Raw genomic sequence first — 18,048 nt, 5'->3', positions numbered from 1 at the left:
GCCCGGGATGCCACCCAAACCCCACAGACCGACCCTGAACCACGCAGGTGGTGCCATTTCCAGCCCAGTGGCCAACAAGAACAAGTTGGGGGCCGCTGGGCCTAGTGGGTCTCACTGGAGCAGGTGGCCTTACTCATGTTGCACGGAGGCTCAAGATGGCCCAGGCAGTGGGTGTGAAGGTCATCTGCCCCAGGCAGAGGACACCAGCTGTAGCCTACTCTGTGATGACTCAGGAGATCCAGGCCTCCATCCAAGGACACCCTGTGGCCACCCCCCCCACCTTGTGATTCAGTCTCCTTGGCCCTGCCCCACCTCATCAATGTCTTTCTCCAGCGTCGTGGTGTTGGGCAGAAGCTGGTTATGAAGTCTGGGTTCCTCTACTGCCCGTTTCACATCGTAGCCAAACCATAGGTTATGGATGATGGCCTGGGGGCGGAGGTTGGGATCAGTGTGGTCCAAGGGCAGGGGCTGGAGGGGACAGGTAGGTGGCACATACCAGCGCAGTGGCCGTAGTGATTTGTGTGCCCCCGGAGGCACCCACCACCATGCGGACCCGGCCATCCTGGCCCACGATGATTGCCGGACACATGGACGAGAGTGGCTGCTTCCCTGTGGTCGGCAGGTGGGTGGGGAGGGACAGGAATGCTGGTCAGCTGCCTGCCCAGGACCCCAGCCCTCTCCCGTCCTGGATCCCCCATCCCACACCTGGTTTGATGAAGTTGGCTGGCGAGGGGGGCACCCCAAACTGGTTGGTGATGTTGGGGGAGCTGAAGTCATCCATCTCATCATTGAATAAGATCCCGCTGACATTTGATCGTACCTTGGAACCAAAGCTGCAGACCAGCTGGATCAGACAGCTATGCCAGATCCAGCCCCACCCCACCCCCAGCTCCCACCCACGCACCAAAGCTCCAACTTGATCCCAGTGAGGCTGGGGGGCAGGTGCTCTACCAAGGTGGGGCCTCAGTTTCCCACCATGAAAGGGGTTGATGGAGCTCCCTTCTGGGAGAGGCAAGCAGCCCCTGGCCCACCCAGGGCCACCCGGCAGCCCCTACTAGAGGTTGATGGTGCTGGTGGCCGATACAGCGCTGCCATCCTCTGCAACCACGGACAGGTGGGCAGTGCCACCATCATCAGGCGTGTAGAACTCAGGCTCATAGTAGGAGGTCGGGTGAGTGGTGTTGTCAGAGATCCGGGCCCGGAGCTGAGCAGCAAAGAACTCGGAGCTCATGTTGCGGACCACCTGCCGAGACCCCAGAGCTGGCCTGAGGAGGTGGGGGGGGCGGGGAGGGGGCACAGGCTTGTGCGAGCAGCTCTTAGGAAGCCCCCCGACATGGCCCTGACCACAACCCTCCTGCACACTCAACCTCATGAGGCCCGTCTAATCCCCTTTCCAGCCTTTGTCTCTGCTGCAGTCCAGCAACTGTTAATATTTGTCTGTCTACCCCACAAGCCCCGACTCTTGCCACATTCAATCATTCATTCATTCATTCATTCATTCATTCCTGGAGCTTGTACTGCATGCTTGCAACAAGGAACAGACACACAGGTCCCTGCCCTCCTGGCAGGGAAGACAAAGGCAGGCGGGACATGCTGGAAAGAACAAGCCAGGTAAAGGGGATGGAGAGGGATGAGGTGGGGGCAGAGTGGTCAGGGAGGCCTTCTTGGAGGAGGAGACATCTGAAAAAAGCCCTGAATGAGGACTGAGTGGTAAATGCAAAGGCCTTAAGGCAGGCCTGTGAGAGACAGGCAGAGGGTGAGTAGGGTGGAAGAGAGCGGTAGAGGAAGACATTGGCAGGGGGTGACCCCATAAGTCTTTAGAAGCCCTATAAGGAATTTGGCTTTTGCTTGGAGCCACCTGGGTCCAGGACAAAGGATGGAGCACACTGGTAGTTCACAGGATCCCTCTGGTGGCTGTGTGGGGGTAGAGGGAAGAACCCAACTGGGAGGCTATGACATCAACCAAGTGAGAGATGGTGGCTGGCCCGGGTGGGACAGAATCAATGGCCCCAAAGCCTTCAGTCCAGAGTGGCCATTAACTGGGGAGGTAAACACTGTGGAAAGGGCAGTGGAGGGGACAGTCAGAAGCTTGGTTTTGAACAGGTGCCCTTTCCTGTCTCAGGTGGGCGGTGGATCTACATGTGTGGAGTTGACAGGCAAGATCAGGCTGAGGGATACACATGGAGCCGTCAGACTCTGCTGGCTGCTTAAAGCCATGAGCCTGAACATGGTCCCCACGGCGGGAGGACAGATGAGAAAGAGGAGAGATGAGATAGGAGCCAGCATGGAAGGCCCCTGGGGACTGAGCAAAGGAAATGCCGCCAGAATTTTCCAGCAACATCCCACAGGGAAAATGTTCAGCCTGAATCTACTTCCAAGAAAACAAAAAGTCAAATCCAGGATGTGGGATGGTTCTGCAAGAAGACCGCCCTCAGTTTTATAAATCAGCCAAACAGCCAAGAGGTCTACTGTAGGTTCAGAGACAGAGGCGACATAACCATGACTGCAAGGTAGGAGTCTGATGGGCTCTGGACCGAAACAACCCTGGGACCCCCGGCAACACAGGCGTCTAACAGGCCAGGGCCTCTTGGTGGAGTGTGTAGGAGTCCTGGGGCTTAGGAGCTACAACCCAAAGTGTGATTTCGGGGACTGGTCATCTGATACCTGAAAAAACACATGCATGTCAATAAAGAGGCACCCGGACACAGGGAGAGACGAAGGGAATGTGGCATAATGTCCACTTTACAAAATGAAAAGCTGAGGAAAGGAGGTGGTGAACAAACTGTGGGAGCCGCTGCTGAGGGGGGCCCAAAGGGGAAAGTGAGGCTGGACTCAGGAGGAGCGGTGAGGGGTCCTGGCAGGAGGGTCCTGGCGGGATGGGAGCAAGGAGGGCAGAGCGTGAGAAACGGATGGAGTGGCCAGGTGTGCTCTGAGTGGAAGCAGGGGAATGGGGGCAGCAGCTGGAGACTCTGAAGTGAAAAGAGTATGCCTCTCTCAGGAATGATCTGTCAGGAAGGGCAGGATGGGAATGCCAGAGGCAGAGCAGTGCTGCAGGAGGGGCATGCTGAGTCAGCAGGTGGAGGAGCAGGGGGCCAGCCCCAGCCAGGAGGGAGGCCAGAGGGGGAGGCCATGCAGTGGCCCTAGGGATATGAGACGCCAGGTCACTGGCTGGGGTGGGGAACGGGGGTCGGGGCATCGGGAAAGAAGAGAGATCCAGGAGAGCAGAGGAGCTGCAGGGCAGCTGAGAGGCACAGGTCAGTGTGATGGGGTCAGCAGGCCTACCCCAGAATGGGGGGATCCAAGTAGGTAAGGGGGGCCAGGAGGAGAGACTCAGTGAAGGCCCAGCCTGGAGCTGGGGCATCTGGCAGTGAGTAGGTCAGCTTGGGGAGGGCCTGGGTGAGGGATCACAGAAGTGTCATCTCCTGGTTGTGAGCAGTGAGCCAGGGGCCCAGGTCAATGCCACCCAGGACGCTGCCCCGTCCCCACCCTCCTCAGCATCCTTGAGGACTGCCATGCCCCCATGTATTCCTCACTTCAGCACTGAACGCTCCAAGGTGGGAGTGTGGCCAGGGGTAGGGGGCACCCATTACTCATTGCCAAGTCTATCACACTGTGAGCTCCTGTGGCAGAGGGCCAAACTCGAGGTCTCAGTCCCTCCTAGAGCATGGTAGGCCCACCACCAAGGCTGGTGGTAGGAATGGATTAAGAGAGCATGTGTGAGGCTGGAGTGGCCCCAGGGAGCCCTTCGGGCACCTCCATGGCAGGACCCCCACCCATCACAAGCCAGCTGCTGCCTCTCACCTCCATCACATTGACAAATTTGGGGTCCCCAAGCAGGGTCCTCTTGGCATAGGCAAACCGGAAGGCCTCCACGATGCGGTGGTAGGTCAGACCCTTCTGCTCAGGTGTCTCCACACTCACCCGGGAGAAGTTGTACCCTGGTTGACCAGAGATGGGTGCACGTTGGCGGTCCCAGGTCCCTTGGGACGTCCCAGCTCGGCCAGAACAGCTGGGGGCCACAGGGTAGGCTCACGCCTTCCCTGAATTACTCTGTTTGGCTCAGCTTGAGAAAGGGAACGACCTCTGGGCCTGGGCCTCAAATGTCCAGCCAGCAGGGCTACCCAGTCTATGCAGTCCCAGAAGACCACTTGGATTTTCCAGACACGTCCTCTGGACCAGGCCCCCCTCACTGTGAACTTCCAGCCCAGAGTAAGTGGGCAAGCCAGACAGACCCTGTCACCTCTAAGCCCTTGCAGGGGCAGTTCCCACCCAGGACACTGCTCGGCACCTTTTGACCTTCCACTCCTCCTCCTCCTCCTCCAGCCCCTGCCCATCGCCCCTCACAGCCCTGGTCACTCTGCACTCTTGTTGCAGTGGGACAGCTCACCCTTGAGGATGTTGAGGATAAGAGCCAGCACGGGCCCACTGAGCGGGGCGCTGGGGACGTAGAGCTGGCTGTCCCCAAGGCTGATGTTCAGGGGGTTCTCTATCAGGTTCGCACGGTAGTTGTTCAGGTCCTTGGCAGTCACAATGCCCCCTGCCAAGGGATGGCAGCTCAGTGGGTGGACACGGGGGTGGGGCCCCAAGTCTGACAGAAGCACCGGGCCATCAAACTGGAGCCCCTGCCCACCTTGGGGGTCCCCCCCCCCCACTTCTCACTGCCAGGCTCAGGCCAGCTGCCCTCTACCTGTTTGCCCCACTGACCTCCAGGTCTGCTCTCTCTCTTCCTGGCAGCCAGAGAGTTTTCTCCAAGTGGAAAACATCTGTTCCCATCTCCCCACCACCTCCAATGACTAATGGGTGGGTGAAAGGAGGCTCTTCATTCTACAGGGCACGGGCTCCAGACAGACCAGGTATTTATAGGCTAATTTCCTGCCCTGTGCTAAGTGTCAACATGCTAATCACCCCCTTCTGTGTCTCTGACAGAAATAACAGTATGAAGAAATCCACAGCTGGGGAGGGAGAGGCCATGGGCAGGCTGCCTGGCTGAAGTTCCTCAGCCCCTGTCCTGCCTTGCGGTCCCTCCAAGGCTCCTCTCCCCAAGCCCACCCTCATCTGCTGTGACCCTCAGAGATAGTTAAAGCCCACCCTCTACCTTAGCCTTTTCCCTCTACCAGGAATGTTCTTCCTCTGTCCAGCCTCCTCTGTAGCTCAGGCACAACCTCCTCTAGGAAGTCCTCCCAGATCTTTGTTTCAATGCTCCCGTACCCGGAGCTCTGGCCTAGGCCTGCATTTACCCCCTGAGAACTTTCTCTCCTGGACTGTACTGGTCTCTCGGATTTGCCCTAACCAAGAGCTGTGGATCCATGTGGTCTGTCACTAACTGCAGATGTATCCTGGACACCCCGCTCCCCCATCAGACGCTGCCTGAGGGCCCAGTGGCCGGGCCGGGCAGGACCAGAGGACCTGCAGCCTCGGAGCTCTGGCTCAGGGTTCCTTGCCCAGGGCCCCTGTGGTTATGCACTCACCAGCTGCCTGGATGTCCTTGACAATCTGGGCTGTGAGGCTCCCATTGTAGAAGGCCTGGGCTCCCTCCGAGGCCAGCGTCTTGTACGTTTCGGCCAGCCGTGGCATGGTCACTATGTCCCCCTCCTGCAGCACCTTCCCGTTGTGGCAAAACACCTCACTGAGGCATAGAGGCTCCGGTGAGGCCGGCAGGCAGGGCGGACTCAGCCAGCCACTCTCAACCCAACCACACAGGAGATCCAAGGCCAGTGAGCGCCTGTCCACAGGTGGGTGGCCCTCATCCCCGGGTGTCCAGCCTCTGCCTCCTAGAGCCCCTGCCCCTCGGGATACATCGCCGGAACCCCAGGCACCGGGCTCAGGGGTGTGATGGGATCCCACACATGCTGGGAAGGGTTCTTATATCCCAGACCTCATCCCTGTATCAGCGCGGGTTCCTGAGAGCACCCTGTGAGACATTCACAGCCTGCAGGGACCTTGGGCCTGTCTGCCCAGCCTGCGCCCCAGGGCAAGTCAATACCCGCAGACATACCACAGCTCAGTCTTCTGCTCGATGATGGCCCGGTTCTTTTTCAGGGCTGCTGCCAAGCCCTTCCCCACAGGGAAGCCCTGGCGGGCCAGCTGGATGCTGGGCTGGAAGAGGCGGGCCCAGGGCAGCCGCCCATGCCGCTGGTGGGCCAGCTCGTAGCCACGGAGCTCACCAGGAACCGCTACCGACAGCCCCCCTGCGCAGGGACAGGGACACAGTGAAAGGCTCCAGCCCAGGGACATCAGGAGGGATGCTGTCTCAGGCAATGACACATGAGGTGTGACACCACCTGAGCCCTTCTGACCCTGGGGCCACCTATTGCAGCCTCACTGGTTCCTGCGGGCTCTGTCCCTACCCTTCCTGCACGGGCCACTTGCTCCTCCCCCAGATACCTGCACAGCTCCCCTCACCCCACTCCAGCCTCTGAGTCTTTGCTCAGACACCCCCTCCCAGATGGGACTAGTGAGCTTTTGGAAGGAAATGGAGGTGTCATTTCTGGACTCAGCAGGCAAGAGCGTAGATTGGTTAGGGACGCATGATAAAGCCACGGGAGGGAGAGGCGGTAGCTCCTGTGCTGGGTTCTGCTGTCCCAGGACTACATGTCTGCCTCTGCAGAGGCCATCAGGTTCAAAATCCTGTGCCAGGCCCACAGCTGCTCACTAAAACTGTGGGGAAGCCAGATCCCCACCATCCTCCCATCTGAGCCTCTTTACCCACAGGTTCAAAGGGTCCACCAGGACCCACCAAAGTCCCCAGTGCAAGCCTGGGCCACCCCTGACACTAAGCCAGTGCCAGGGCAAGACCTCCACCATCCTCCTTTCTACTATCCCAGAACAAGGACTTGAGCCCAAACCCCTGCCCTGTACCCTCTCTGGGCCTCAGTTTCCCCATGTGACCACAGAGAGTTTTGTCTCTTCCAGTTGACCTTAGAGGAGCCCACAGTTCCACTGGACACATCCGTGAACCCTGATCCCTACCCTTCCCCACGGCACACTATGCCCTAAGCTGGACGCTGATGCCCAGACACCTTCTTGCTTTCATCCCAGGATGACCAGTGCCATTTGGCTATTCCCAGACTAGGTGGCTTCCAGGTTCATAACAACCTGAAATTGGGACCAAGAGCCTTGTCTGCACATCTCAGAAAGTCTGACACCCAGCCCAGAACTCTTCCCATCTTAAATAAATGCTGTCCTGACCTTGGGTCAATCAGGTCTCACACCACCCTGCTTGCGAAGATCACCACTGCCAGACCAGGGTCCCCTGTCAACATCACCTTACCTGGTCCATCACTCCTCCCGGGTTACCTCTGCATCCCACCTGCCAGGCTCTGCTAGAGTCTCCTCTGTCTACCCTCACTCTACTGGTGCCTCCCCCAGATCAGGTCTTCAGGTTCCACTTATTTGCTGACAACTCCAAATGTACTCTCTGGGCTGGCCTGCTCCTCTGATGGCCAAATCTGAGGATGCACCTACCTACGCAAAAAAAGGCATCTCAAACTTAATGCACTCAAAACCCAACTCCTGACTGTCACCCAAACCTACTCTCCCACAGCCTCACTGTTCTTTCTTAAGGGCACCACCCCCCCACTTCCCAAGGCAGATCAACAACTGGAGGGTCATGCAGGACACCTGGCATATGTGTCACACCCAAGCTATCAGCAAATGCACGGGCTCTACCTTCTAAGTGTGTTGAGTACCAACCACCTCCCAACACCCTCTTCTCTCCCTGATTATCGTGGTGACCTCCTGACAGGCCACCTGATGGGCATGCAGCATACTCCCTGACCCTTCTACAGCAGCCCAAGGAGTTCTTTCAGATATAGGGTAGAGAGGTCAGCCCCACAAACACCCTAGGGGACACTGCTACCTCTCTGGGACAAGAGGCAGGGTCTTTGCAATGACCCAGGAGGTGTGACACCACCCGAGCCCTTCTGACCCTGGGGCTACCTATTGCAGCTCACTGGTTCCTGCGGGCTCTGTCCCTACCCTTCCTGCATGGGCCACTTGCTCTTCCCCCAGACACCTGCACAGCCCCTCTCACCCCACTCCAGCTTCTGAGTCTTTGCTCAGATGCCCCCTCCCTGAGAAGGCTGTTCTCAGTGAACCGCCCACCTTGTGGCTCTTCCCGCCTCTGCTATCCTGACACCACATGGTTTGACTGGGCCACAGATTTTGCCTGGTGCCTTTGTCTTGTCTCCTGGCTTTGGAAACAGTCCTTAACATTTTAAGAGGTGCTCAATAAGTCCTGGTTAAATAAATGACTTCCAAGTGTCCCTAAGGTGCTAAGACTAAGGGTTAAGCAATCACACTGAATGATTTCATTTCTACCCATTCAGAGTTTCCCAATGGATACGAGAATTCAAAGATTCTGTATGTTGGAGAGGACTCCAGGGGGGCTACTCACAGGACCCTGCCCAGGACCCAAGTCCCAGGGTCAGAGCCTGCAGTTGGGGATCAGACCTGTTATGGCCAAGGCCCAAACTTCCTGCCTCCAACCTCCTATCCCGCAATCCCTTTGGGTCCTTGGAGCAGCACCCCCTGGTGGCCACTGCCTTCCCCTCAGCTGCATGGGGTGATTGCCTCTTCTCTGCACAAGACCTTGTTGAAAAAAGACAGACTCTCCTGCCTCTTGAGAGCTATCACCACAAATGAACAACTAAATGAATGACTTGGATGCCTTTGAAAGAGGCAGGGTTTCAACAGCCCAGGTTCAATTTTAGCCTCAGCACCATCCAGCTTTGTGACCTCAGTTGGTTTGCATGACTTCTCTGGATCTGTAAAATGAGATCAACACAGTGCTTCCCCGGACTCCCCAGCATATAAGGAGGATTCAGGGGGTTCATCGGTGAAAAGGGCTGAGCAGAGTGCCAGCCCCAGTGGCCCTCGGTAGATGAGAGCTGTTGAAATAATAATTATTCTCTCCCTGTAGTAGCACAGGATGGCTTTGGAGGGATCTGAGCAGAAATAACAGAAGCTCCATCTCTTTTCTCTCTGTAATGAAGGTCTGGACTGTTCAAGACCTGTGTTGTGTGGCCAGGAGGGGATGGGAAGGGTGGGCATCAGCACAGCCAGAGCTGTCCCCAGTCCCAGATGCCCATGCCTTCCCAGCAGCTCAGCCCAGCTCTGTACTCACACCCTGAGCCTGCACCTCACCTGTCTGTGACTGCTCCGAGCTGTTGAACATGTTGTCAGAGGCCAGCCCTGGGGCCACCTCGCGGGCATTGATGATCTCAACTTTTCCTGGAAGGAGAAGCAGGTGGGAAGTCTGAATCAACCCCAGTCCCTCACCCCGGGTGAGCTCAGGGGCCACCCAGCTCAAGTCTAGCCTGAGACACACAGCCCCTGCCACTCACCTCCCACTCCCAATGGGCACTCACGTGTGGTGCTGTTGTAGATGGTGAGGAACAGGCCGCCCCCGATGCCCATGCTGTGGACATTCAGGAGTCCCACGCACAGCAGGGCTGCGATAGCAGCATCCACGGCCGAGCCGCCGTCCTCCAGCACATCCCTACCCACAGCATTTGGTGGGGAGTGAGCACTCTAGGCTCCCCAGTCCCCCAACATGTGCACCCTGCCACCCACCTCCACCCTGTCTGGCCACCTTGCCCAAAGGGAAGAGGAGCCCATAGTTTTCAGGTTTTACATATAACTTTAAAATCAAGGGGCTTCTATGTTCTTCCTTTTCAAGCAAACAGATGTACCCGACTTTTATAATAGAAAGAAAATTGGAAAATTGTTACTTTTGTTAGTAATTTTTTTTTCTGTTTAAGTCTCTAAGTGGGAACTGATCTTTGTGTATAATGGGAGGCAGAGCTCTAAAATAGCATAAAACAGCAATTTATCCAAAGACACAAATATCCTTCAGTCTGAGAAAAGGGACCCAGCTGGGCACCAGGGAACCCACATCCTGATTTTGGAGTCAGTATCCCCTTCTGCCCTAACCAGAGGCTGCTAGAAGTTCCAAGGAGCTCCATGTACGTCAGACACCCCTTGTCTGGGAAGCTCACAAACAGGTGGGGAAACCGAGTCTCAGAGGGATGATGGTCTTGCCCAGATCCATTTGCTGTGCTCCTCCTGTGTTCCTATGCTCTTCCCACTCACCTCCCAATCTCCGAGCAATGCTTGGCGTCTGTGGCCACGGCTGCCCTGGGATAGACATGGTTGTTTGACTTGGAGGCTGAGGGCAGCCAAAGGCATAGGCCGATGATGAGGATGAGCACTATCGCCACACCCACCAGGGTCACCACCATGTACAACTTCCTCATGGCTCCCCTGCTGCCTGGTGAGAGTGGTAGGAGGTGCAGTAGAGGTTAACAGGATTAGGAATTGCCAACTAGCTAGCCTTTGGGCACACCCTGACCCTCATCTCACAAGGTACAGCCCATAATCAAGCCTCAGAAACATGTTCCTGTGTCTCCTTCTATCCCCCTAGAAAACACATGGGCTGTCCAGCTCCTGGATCTTTGCTCAGGCCATTCCCTCTGCCTGGCTCTGTCTCTGTCCTCCCAAATCTCTCTGCTTTTCCTCAGGGCCCCTTCCCAGTAAAGAACCACATCTCTAACAGAAACCTCTCCTGGGAGCCCCCAGATTCCACATGCCCCTGCTTCTGCAGGCCTTGTCTATCTCCCACAGTGGGAGCCACTGCCAAGCAGGGAACTCCACGAGGGACAAGCCTGGCCTGATCCTTCTGTGACCCCTACCTCAGCCCAGAGCCAGGCACCATCCATGGGCCTCTCAGAGTGGCCTGCCACAGACTGTGGGGCTCAGCTTCCATTGTACACTCAGAGACAGGACACCCCACGGTCTCCTCCTGAAATGGCCAGACGAGCTGCCCGGGGCAGGGGCCTACCTTTGTCAGCAGATGAGAGCCCCACGCTTTGCCTGCAGGGATGGCAACAAAAGCCAGGGGGGCTTGGCTGAGACAGCTGATGATATAACTGGGATTTTCCTCTGTGGTCTGTGGCCACAGGATCTGCTCCAGAGAGATACCCTGACCACGCAGCCTCCTCGTTCTCCTGAAAATCGAAATAGTGTTCCTGAAACAGGCCTAGTCAGCCCTCCCCAGGGAGCTCTGTGAGGAGGTTCTTCTGCCTCTAGATGAACTCTGGAGTTGAAGAGGAGGCTGTTTGTGGGAGATCTCCAGGCACAGCTGAGAAAGGGTTTGCCTAGAGGAAGGCCCGGGTTCACTGGTGTGAGTGTCATATGACAAAGTGATGAAGCCCACGTGTGCCAGACCAAGGGGTTGGGGCACGCAGTCTCTGGAGTCAGCCCATCCCATCTAAGTCTTGCCCCCTCAGCTGGGGCCTTTGGCAAGTCACCGACCACCTGTGCAGCAGGAAGGACACAGGCATCCTATGGGGGATGTTGCAGAGATGAAGTGGATTGGAAAGGGTGAAGTGCCAGGTGAGTGTTGACTGTAATTATTGTTGGCTACCAGGGTCATCCTCTGGAGGCCTGGCTGGGGCAGAAGGAAGATGGTGAGGCTTCTGCTCACTGTTTCTCCATTGACTACCTTCCCAGCCTTGCTGGGAGGGACAGCGGTGAGCCTTTGGATCCCTCCGGTGGTGGCAGCAGGTGAGGGGTGTGACCCGCACAAGGAAGAAGAGGTGTGGTAACAGAGGCAATCTCAGTTACCTCCAAAGAGTGGGTGTCTGTCAGCAAGCCCCAGGCTGGGACTCCTTGGGTTCACCCTGTCTGCTTAGAGGGCCTGAGCTCCAGGGCCAGACATGGTGTCCCAGGGATGGTCTAGGAATGGAGTCCCATCCCACGTCGCAGAAATCCAGAAGCTAGTTGGCATGGAAGGGCTTTCCCCTTCCCGGCTCAGTGGGCAGCCATACAGCAGACACAACCCTATATCCCCAGTGGGATTCAAGCCAGTCTCTCTTCACCATGACTGAATCCAGGCACCAGCTTTCCTGGCTGGACTCCTGCAAAGCCTCCTCCCTGCACTCCCTCCTATCAGCATCACTCGCTCCTCAGTGCTCCAAAGGGCCAACCAGGCCCTACCCCTGCCACTGCTCCAGGCATCATCTATACCCTCTGCCTTCCAGCAGGCCGGATGGCCCTCAGAGCACACCCTGGAGGCCAGACTGGGTTAAAGATTAAGGATTAAGAATTAAGAATTAAGATTTAAGGCTTAAAAGGGTTAAGGATTCCTGGTAGAGACAGCTATGTTGGTTGGTCCCAGGGGCCTCAGGAGCCCAGAACTTTCTTATTACATGTGGTGGGGTGGATGGGACAAGGAGGCCAGTGACCTGCCTTCCCAGCATGGGCACAGTTGTACCTGCCAAGGAAGCCCCCCAGTCCCATCCACTAGGCACCCTGGGGGCATTGCCTCATTTCTCCTGGGCTTGGGGCTATGAGCCAAGACCCCCTTCAGGGCCCTCCTCTCTTCCCTCAGGCCTCTGCACTGTCCAGCCACAACCTCCTGTGGTCTGTACTCCAGCCTCCCCTAGCTGCCCATCTCTCTGTCCATCACTCAAAGGATCAAGTGGGCTTCCAGAAGGACAGGAGGCAACCAGCAAGGCTCAGACTGCCAGGGACTATACAAGAGGGGTGGACAGCCCTGACCCCCATACTCTCCTCCCTGGGCAGATAGCAGGGAGGCCTAGCCCCGGCCCTGCAGGCAGACATACCCTGCCCTGCGGAAGACACCCTGCAGGGGACTGGGCTTCCGTTTCCCACTGCCTCTCCCACACCCCACATTTTTCTCAAAGACTTATAAAATAATGTCCAAGCCCAGAGTCTTGGCTCTCACCCAAATCATGTCAGGAGGAGAAACTGAGGCCAGAGAGTAGGTCGGGCAAAACACTTGGCCTCAAACCCCCACCCCACTCTTCATGCCCCTGGTGGGCTTACCTGAGGCCCAGGGTTCGTGGTGTCCCAGGAAAGCTCCTGTTCCTCAGAAGTTCTGGACTGGGACATGGCCAGATTAGTCTGCCTGGGAAAGTCTGGGCTAGACCTCCAGCTGGGCTCCCCCACTCCCAGGAGTGGCCCAGAGCTGCGCCTGCGCCCCTGCAGAGCTCCTCAGGAGGCCTCTGAACTGGGATTGGGATGGGGGGGAGGGTACGTCCAAGGAGGAGCAGAGGCAGGAAAGGGGCAGGAGAGGGCAGAGGAACTCTCCTGCTCACCTAGTCCCAGAGGGGGCACGCAGCTGGCCAGGGGACACCCAGCAACCCCATGTGACAGTTGAAGGTGTCTGAGTAGGATAGAAAGAAGGCTGTCCTCTAAAAAATCCAGCCTGGCAGAGAGGACAGCCCCAGAGTCTGACGTCATGGCAGCAGGGAGGCGTAAAGACTTGGCCTATCACTGAGTGACTAAAGTTCACACAGCCCTGGGAGGGCCCTGGGCAGGAGATGGGAGGTGCTATGACAGTAGTGACTCTTGGGGTCCCATGACAATGGTGGGAGGTGAGGGGTTTGGCCCAACAGGGAAGGAGAGGTGCGGTGACAGAGGCAGAGGGTCCCCCTCTCTTAGACTCAGTTCTCCCCACAGGGTAGAGTCAACTGGCAAGTGCGCCTCCAGCAAGCCCTAGGCTGGGTACTCCCTGGCTCACCCTGTCCCTGTTCAGAGCATCTGAGCTCCAGGGCCAAACATGGTATCCCAGAGGCAGGACCTGAGAGCCCTCACCACACTGCTCGGGCAAATGCCGGGGGGCCTCTCTGGAACACAGCCTGAGGCCTTGAGTCCAGACCAGTTCCACTGCCTATGCAGGAACGTTAGCACCTCTGGGGATCCCTGGGTGACCCAGGATCGAGTCCCATGTCAGGCTCCCTGCATGGAGCCTGCTTCTCCCTCTGCCTCTCTCTCTCTCTCTCTCTCTCTCTCTCTCTCTGTGTGTGTGTGTGTGTGTATCTCTCATGAATAAATAAATAAAATCTTAAAAAAAAAAAAAAAGAAATGTTAGCACCTCAGGCCCAAGTAACCTCCTGAGCAGCCTGGAAAGACAGGGTGCAGAGAGGGCCAGAGCTGGTCCCAGTCACAGAGCCCAGCAGCGCACACCTGGCCACCCTGTACCTGCCTCTAAATTGCTGCAATGTCCCTGACCAGCCCACCGAGGGGATCTTGAACCAGGAACAGGTGCATGCCCAGCCCAGGAGACTTTGGACTCTGCTTCCCATTCCCCTTTGCCCTCCATCTGCCAAGAATAAGGATGAGCCACTCCTTAAGACATGGCTTCTTCCCTGGCCCCCCACTAGTGGTATCTAGGCTGCCTGGGAGCCCCCACAGTCCCCATCTGGAATATCTAATCTATGACCACCCTACAAGGTTGTGTCAGGGGATAAGCAGAGAGACAGAAGCTGACCACCCTGAGTCATACAGTCAAAACAAGTCTTATCAAAAAAAAAAAAAAAAAAAAAAAAAAAACAACAAGTCTTATCCTCATCCTCTCACCCACGGATGAGATCCACCAAAAAATGCATTCCTATGAAATCCTCCGTAGCCCCAGGATGGGGGCTCTATGACTAAGCTTTTTCCCCCAGACATCATCTGCAGACCAGAATGACTGAGAAGATGGACAGGGCAGGATCTGCGGACCAAGGCCCATGACCTGTCCCTGAGAGCTAGACACCAGCCAGGATGTCAGGGGATTTGCACTGCAGGGCAGTCGGCTGGGAGGGGTCTATAGTGGAGAGACACGGGGCTCTGTCCCTAGTCTGAGCCTGCTCAGCAGTTTTCTCCCTGCCTAGGAAGGCATAAGACACGGCAGTATCAGCAGCAGCAGGAAGGTAGGAAGAATGTGTGAGTGGGCAGAGGGTAGCGCAGACCCCACAGGTGATTCCAACAGGAAATCCCTGGCCTGGGACAAGCGGGGATGGGGAGAAAGCTGCCTGGGGGCTCAGACCTGCAGCTGCAAGTTCCAGGGAGGGGAGTCAGGAGGAAAGGGGTCTCATTAAAGGCTGTGTCAACAGAGCCCTATTGGGGGTGCCTCGGTGGCTCGGCGGGTTAAGTGTCTGACTTGGGCTCAGGTCATGATCTGGGGGTCCTGGGATCAAGCCTGGGGTCAGGCTCCCGGTGGGGAGTCTGCTTGTCCCTCTGCCCCTCCCCCTGCTTGTATTTTCTTTCTGTCTCTCAAATGAATAAATAAAATCTTTAAACACACACACACACACAAAACCCCAAAGGCATAAAATACAGAACAAAGAACCTTCCTCACATGTTGTGTGTGTGTCACATTCTATTCTGGTCAGCCCCCCAAGCCCCTACATGCCAAGAGGCGCCCTGAGGGGTGTCAGTCTGGGGAAACCATGTCACCCTAGAAAGGGCTGTAGGGGCTGGCTTGAAAAGTCCCCAGGCCCCAGCGCTCCTGTCCTAGGCATATAAGATGGAGATACTGACTCCACCATCAGCACCACCCCCTCCCAATACAGACAGACAGACGTGTGCACACACACACAAATGGGCGTGCACGCTGAATCTAGGCTGAGTGGAGCAGGTTCCCTCCAGGAAACCTCAGGGAGGGAAACAAGAAGAAGCCTGGAGTTTCTTTGTTGATCCTCCAACCCAACCTGACGGCTGTGTCACCACAGAGCCCAGGGGTGAAACGGGCACAACCCCAGACCGGTTAATAGACCGGAAACCAAGGTTTAGGTTGAAGCAGCTCACACAAAGTCAGCTGGCCCAGTGGGAGGTGTGCGGACCTGTAGGTTGGCCCAGAACCTGTGCCCCACCAGCCACCTCCACCGGCAGAGAGGACTCCCTCCACCCCCCGCCCCAACCCCCGACCCTCTGCATGAGAACATAGCTCTCAGTGGCTTTTTGAGCCCGGCCCACAGCCCTGGACAGGACACTTACCACTACCCAGGCCCAGGGTTGGGATCTGTCTCCCTCGCTAACCCCCTTGGTAGCATAAGGTTGAGAATTAGGGAAAGCTCCCTTCCGAAGTGCTTGACAACCACTAAGCCGGATACCTGTTGAAATAGCTATATGAGCTTGCAATGACCACATGGTGGGCACCCCCTTGCACAACTGAACCTGCCTCACGCCCCATCCCAGCCACAAAACAGAGCCCACAGAGGGGCAAGAACGGCCAGGGGACACAGTACTTCAGCCCCTGTCACAGGCCCCTCACTCTAAGCTGCTGGATACTCCTGGGCCTCAGTTTCTCCGTGCTGCACTCTTTCCTCTTAATTCTAAAAGTCCACTTCCCAGGTGTCAGTGGCTTCTTCAAAGACTTCCTCAGAAGTCCAACAGCTCCATGTGACCCTCCACCCACCCCACACCTGTGGGCACAGTGAGCCAGAAAGCCTGGAGCCATAGCCTCAAACCGCCTTACCAGACAAAAAAGCACAGCACCCTCCAGCCTCCACCCAAGCCTAGACCTGGTCAGAAAAAGACCTGAGCAACCCCTCTGCAGGATCCAGTCACACCAGCCCGGTCTCCTTCACCCTGAAGGTCAGCTCACTCCCATTACTCAGGTGCATAAACTGAGGCTGGAGAGGAAGAAGCCAGCATCTGGCAGAGCTGGAACTGGAATCCAGGCTTCCAACACTTCCGGGAGGCCCGAAGCCTGAACTACCCCGACCTGCAACGTCCAGTAGCTCAGAAAGGATGAGCTGTACTTTGGGGTCACACAGCACTGAGGCACAGCCAGATGCCCCTCCTGGCTCACCTGGCTCCAGGGCTGGTCTTCCTCTGCTCTCAGCACAGAGCTGAGTCCCCAGTGCCCAGCTATTACCCAGCTCCTCCCCTCCCTCTCTCTGCTGGCTAGGGTGGAGGGAGGCTTTAAAGGCACAGGAACCTTTCCAGGTGGGAACGAGGCTGGTTCCTAGTCCTGTCCCTGGAGGCCGTGTGGCCTCTTTGAGTCCCATGGAGTCCCTAACCCTGAATGCAAGGCCTGAGCTTTGAAGGCCTCAGTGGGGCTAAATGAGGCTGGGCTTCAGACAGAAACAGGTCAGGCCAGGGGTCCCTGGGAGGAGTTGGGCTCCCCTGAACTTACGATGTCCAGACAGAGGTCACACAATGTTGGGATATAGCCAGATACCCACTCAACTGGGGTTTTGGGACTGTAAGCATCTGAGGCTCTAGCAGACCTGAGGAGCCTAAGATTCTCTCAATTCTGAAGTAGGGGATGCTCCTCCAAATATGCCCTGTCCCTGACTCTTGGGGCTACAGGTGGGTTTCTAGGGGCTGTCACTTCAAGGACCCTGGTCACCTGAACTGAAGGGAGTCACATGACCCAGGAGAGCCTTTCCTCATCCCCTAAGTTTCTAGGAAGCAGGAAGGCTGATGGAGGACACATGGCAGTGAGGGCAGGAGATGCGGTTGCCTGCTCATGCCCCTTCCTGCTCTGGCCTATCAAATGAGATAGGGTGGGTGCCCCCACGGGGCTGGCAGGCCTGAGACTACTGTGTCTCTGAAAGAGATCCACTTACAGCCTGCTGCTTGCCAGAATTGCCACTACCAGCCCAGTCCGGGCTGAAACTCGCCCATCCGTTCATTCCCCCGTCTAAGCCTGGCCTGTCCAGATTCTTTCCTCGAGGAGTCCCCAGCAGGACTGGAGATGGGCTAAGTATGGTCAGCCAAGGAGGAGGAGGAGGAGCCCAGGGCCCTGGAAGAGAGGCAGACACTGTGATGGGGGCCTTAGGAACCCAGGCAGAGCTGGGATTGGATTGGGTAAGACACGTCAGGTGGAGGAAACCACGTGAGCCTGAAGGCTGGCACTGGATGCATGTGTCTCTGAGAGTAGTGAGGGCATAAGTGAACCTCTTGACCTCCCTGGGCCCTTCCTGAGCCCTGAGGTGTCAAGGCTAAAAAGGGAAGTGGCTGAACTCAGACCCTGTAGGCCAGGCCAGTGAGTCTGGACTTTGAAAGCCCCAGGAGGCTGGTGAATGTGTCACCTGGCTCGGTAACCCATTAACCCCAGGTCACTCATTAAGACTCTGGTGGGTGACCAGAGAGTAAGGGCCGTGGGAAGAAGGGAGTATTGATGGCTGGGGACCGGCTGAGATGAGTTCTCTGTGTTCTTGTTCCTTGAGGAGTTTCCTGGGTGAGGCTGGCCCCTAGCCAGGGGTAGTTGCCAAGGCAACATGAGAGGGGGGACCACCCCACCACCCT

General features: G+C 56.8%; 1 protein-coding gene across 7 annotated transcripts in view; it reads right to left on the bottom strand.

The window, feature by feature from the left end:
* GGT1 (gamma-glutamyltransferase 1) overlaps window positions 1–18,048 on the bottom strand; it is a 35,701-nt gene that overhangs the window by 343 nt on the left and 17,310 nt on the right. For 4 of the 7 annotated variants that reach the window (XM_072723385.1, XM_072723384.1, XM_072723386.1 and 1 more), the window contains 12 exons: window positions 10,841–11,006; window positions 10,093–10,270; window positions 9,369–9,499; window positions 9,145–9,231; window positions 5,996–6,188; window positions 5,469–5,626; window positions 4,388–4,537; window positions 3,802–3,938; window positions 1,056–1,243; window positions 706–833; window positions 497–609; window positions 313–426 (listed from right to left, as the gene is read on the bottom strand). In XM_072723385.1, the coding sequence (XP_072579486.1) occupies window positions 313–426; window positions 497–609; window positions 706–833; window positions 1,056–1,243; window positions 3,802–3,938; window positions 4,388–4,537; window positions 5,469–5,626; window positions 5,996–6,188; window positions 9,145–9,231; window positions 9,369–9,499; window positions 10,093–10,256 (1,563 nt within the window). In that variant the 5' untranslated portion in view covers window positions 10,257–10,270; window positions 10,841–11,006. Of the gene's footprint in view, window positions 1–312; window positions 427–496; window positions 610–705; window positions 834–1,055; window positions 1,266–3,801; window positions 3,939–4,387; window positions 4,538–5,468; window positions 5,627–5,995; window positions 6,189–9,144; window positions 9,232–9,368; window positions 9,500–10,092; window positions 10,271–10,840; window positions 11,007–12,849; window positions 14,131–16,603; window positions 16,689–18,048 lie in introns of those variants that run through there. The other 3 variants (XM_072723383.1, XM_025982696.2, XM_072723387.1) reach the window with 3 other exon arrangements.

Source organism: Vulpes vulpes, chromosome 10 (assembly GCF_048418805.1).
Source record: "Vulpes vulpes isolate BD-2025 chromosome 10, VulVul3, whole genome shotgun sequence".
Taxonomy (NCBI): domain Eukaryota; kingdom Metazoa; phylum Chordata; class Mammalia; order Carnivora; family Canidae; genus Vulpes; species Vulpes vulpes.
The sequence above is the reverse complement of the archived record's forward strand: the minus strand, read 5'-3'. Positions and strand labels throughout refer to the sequence as shown.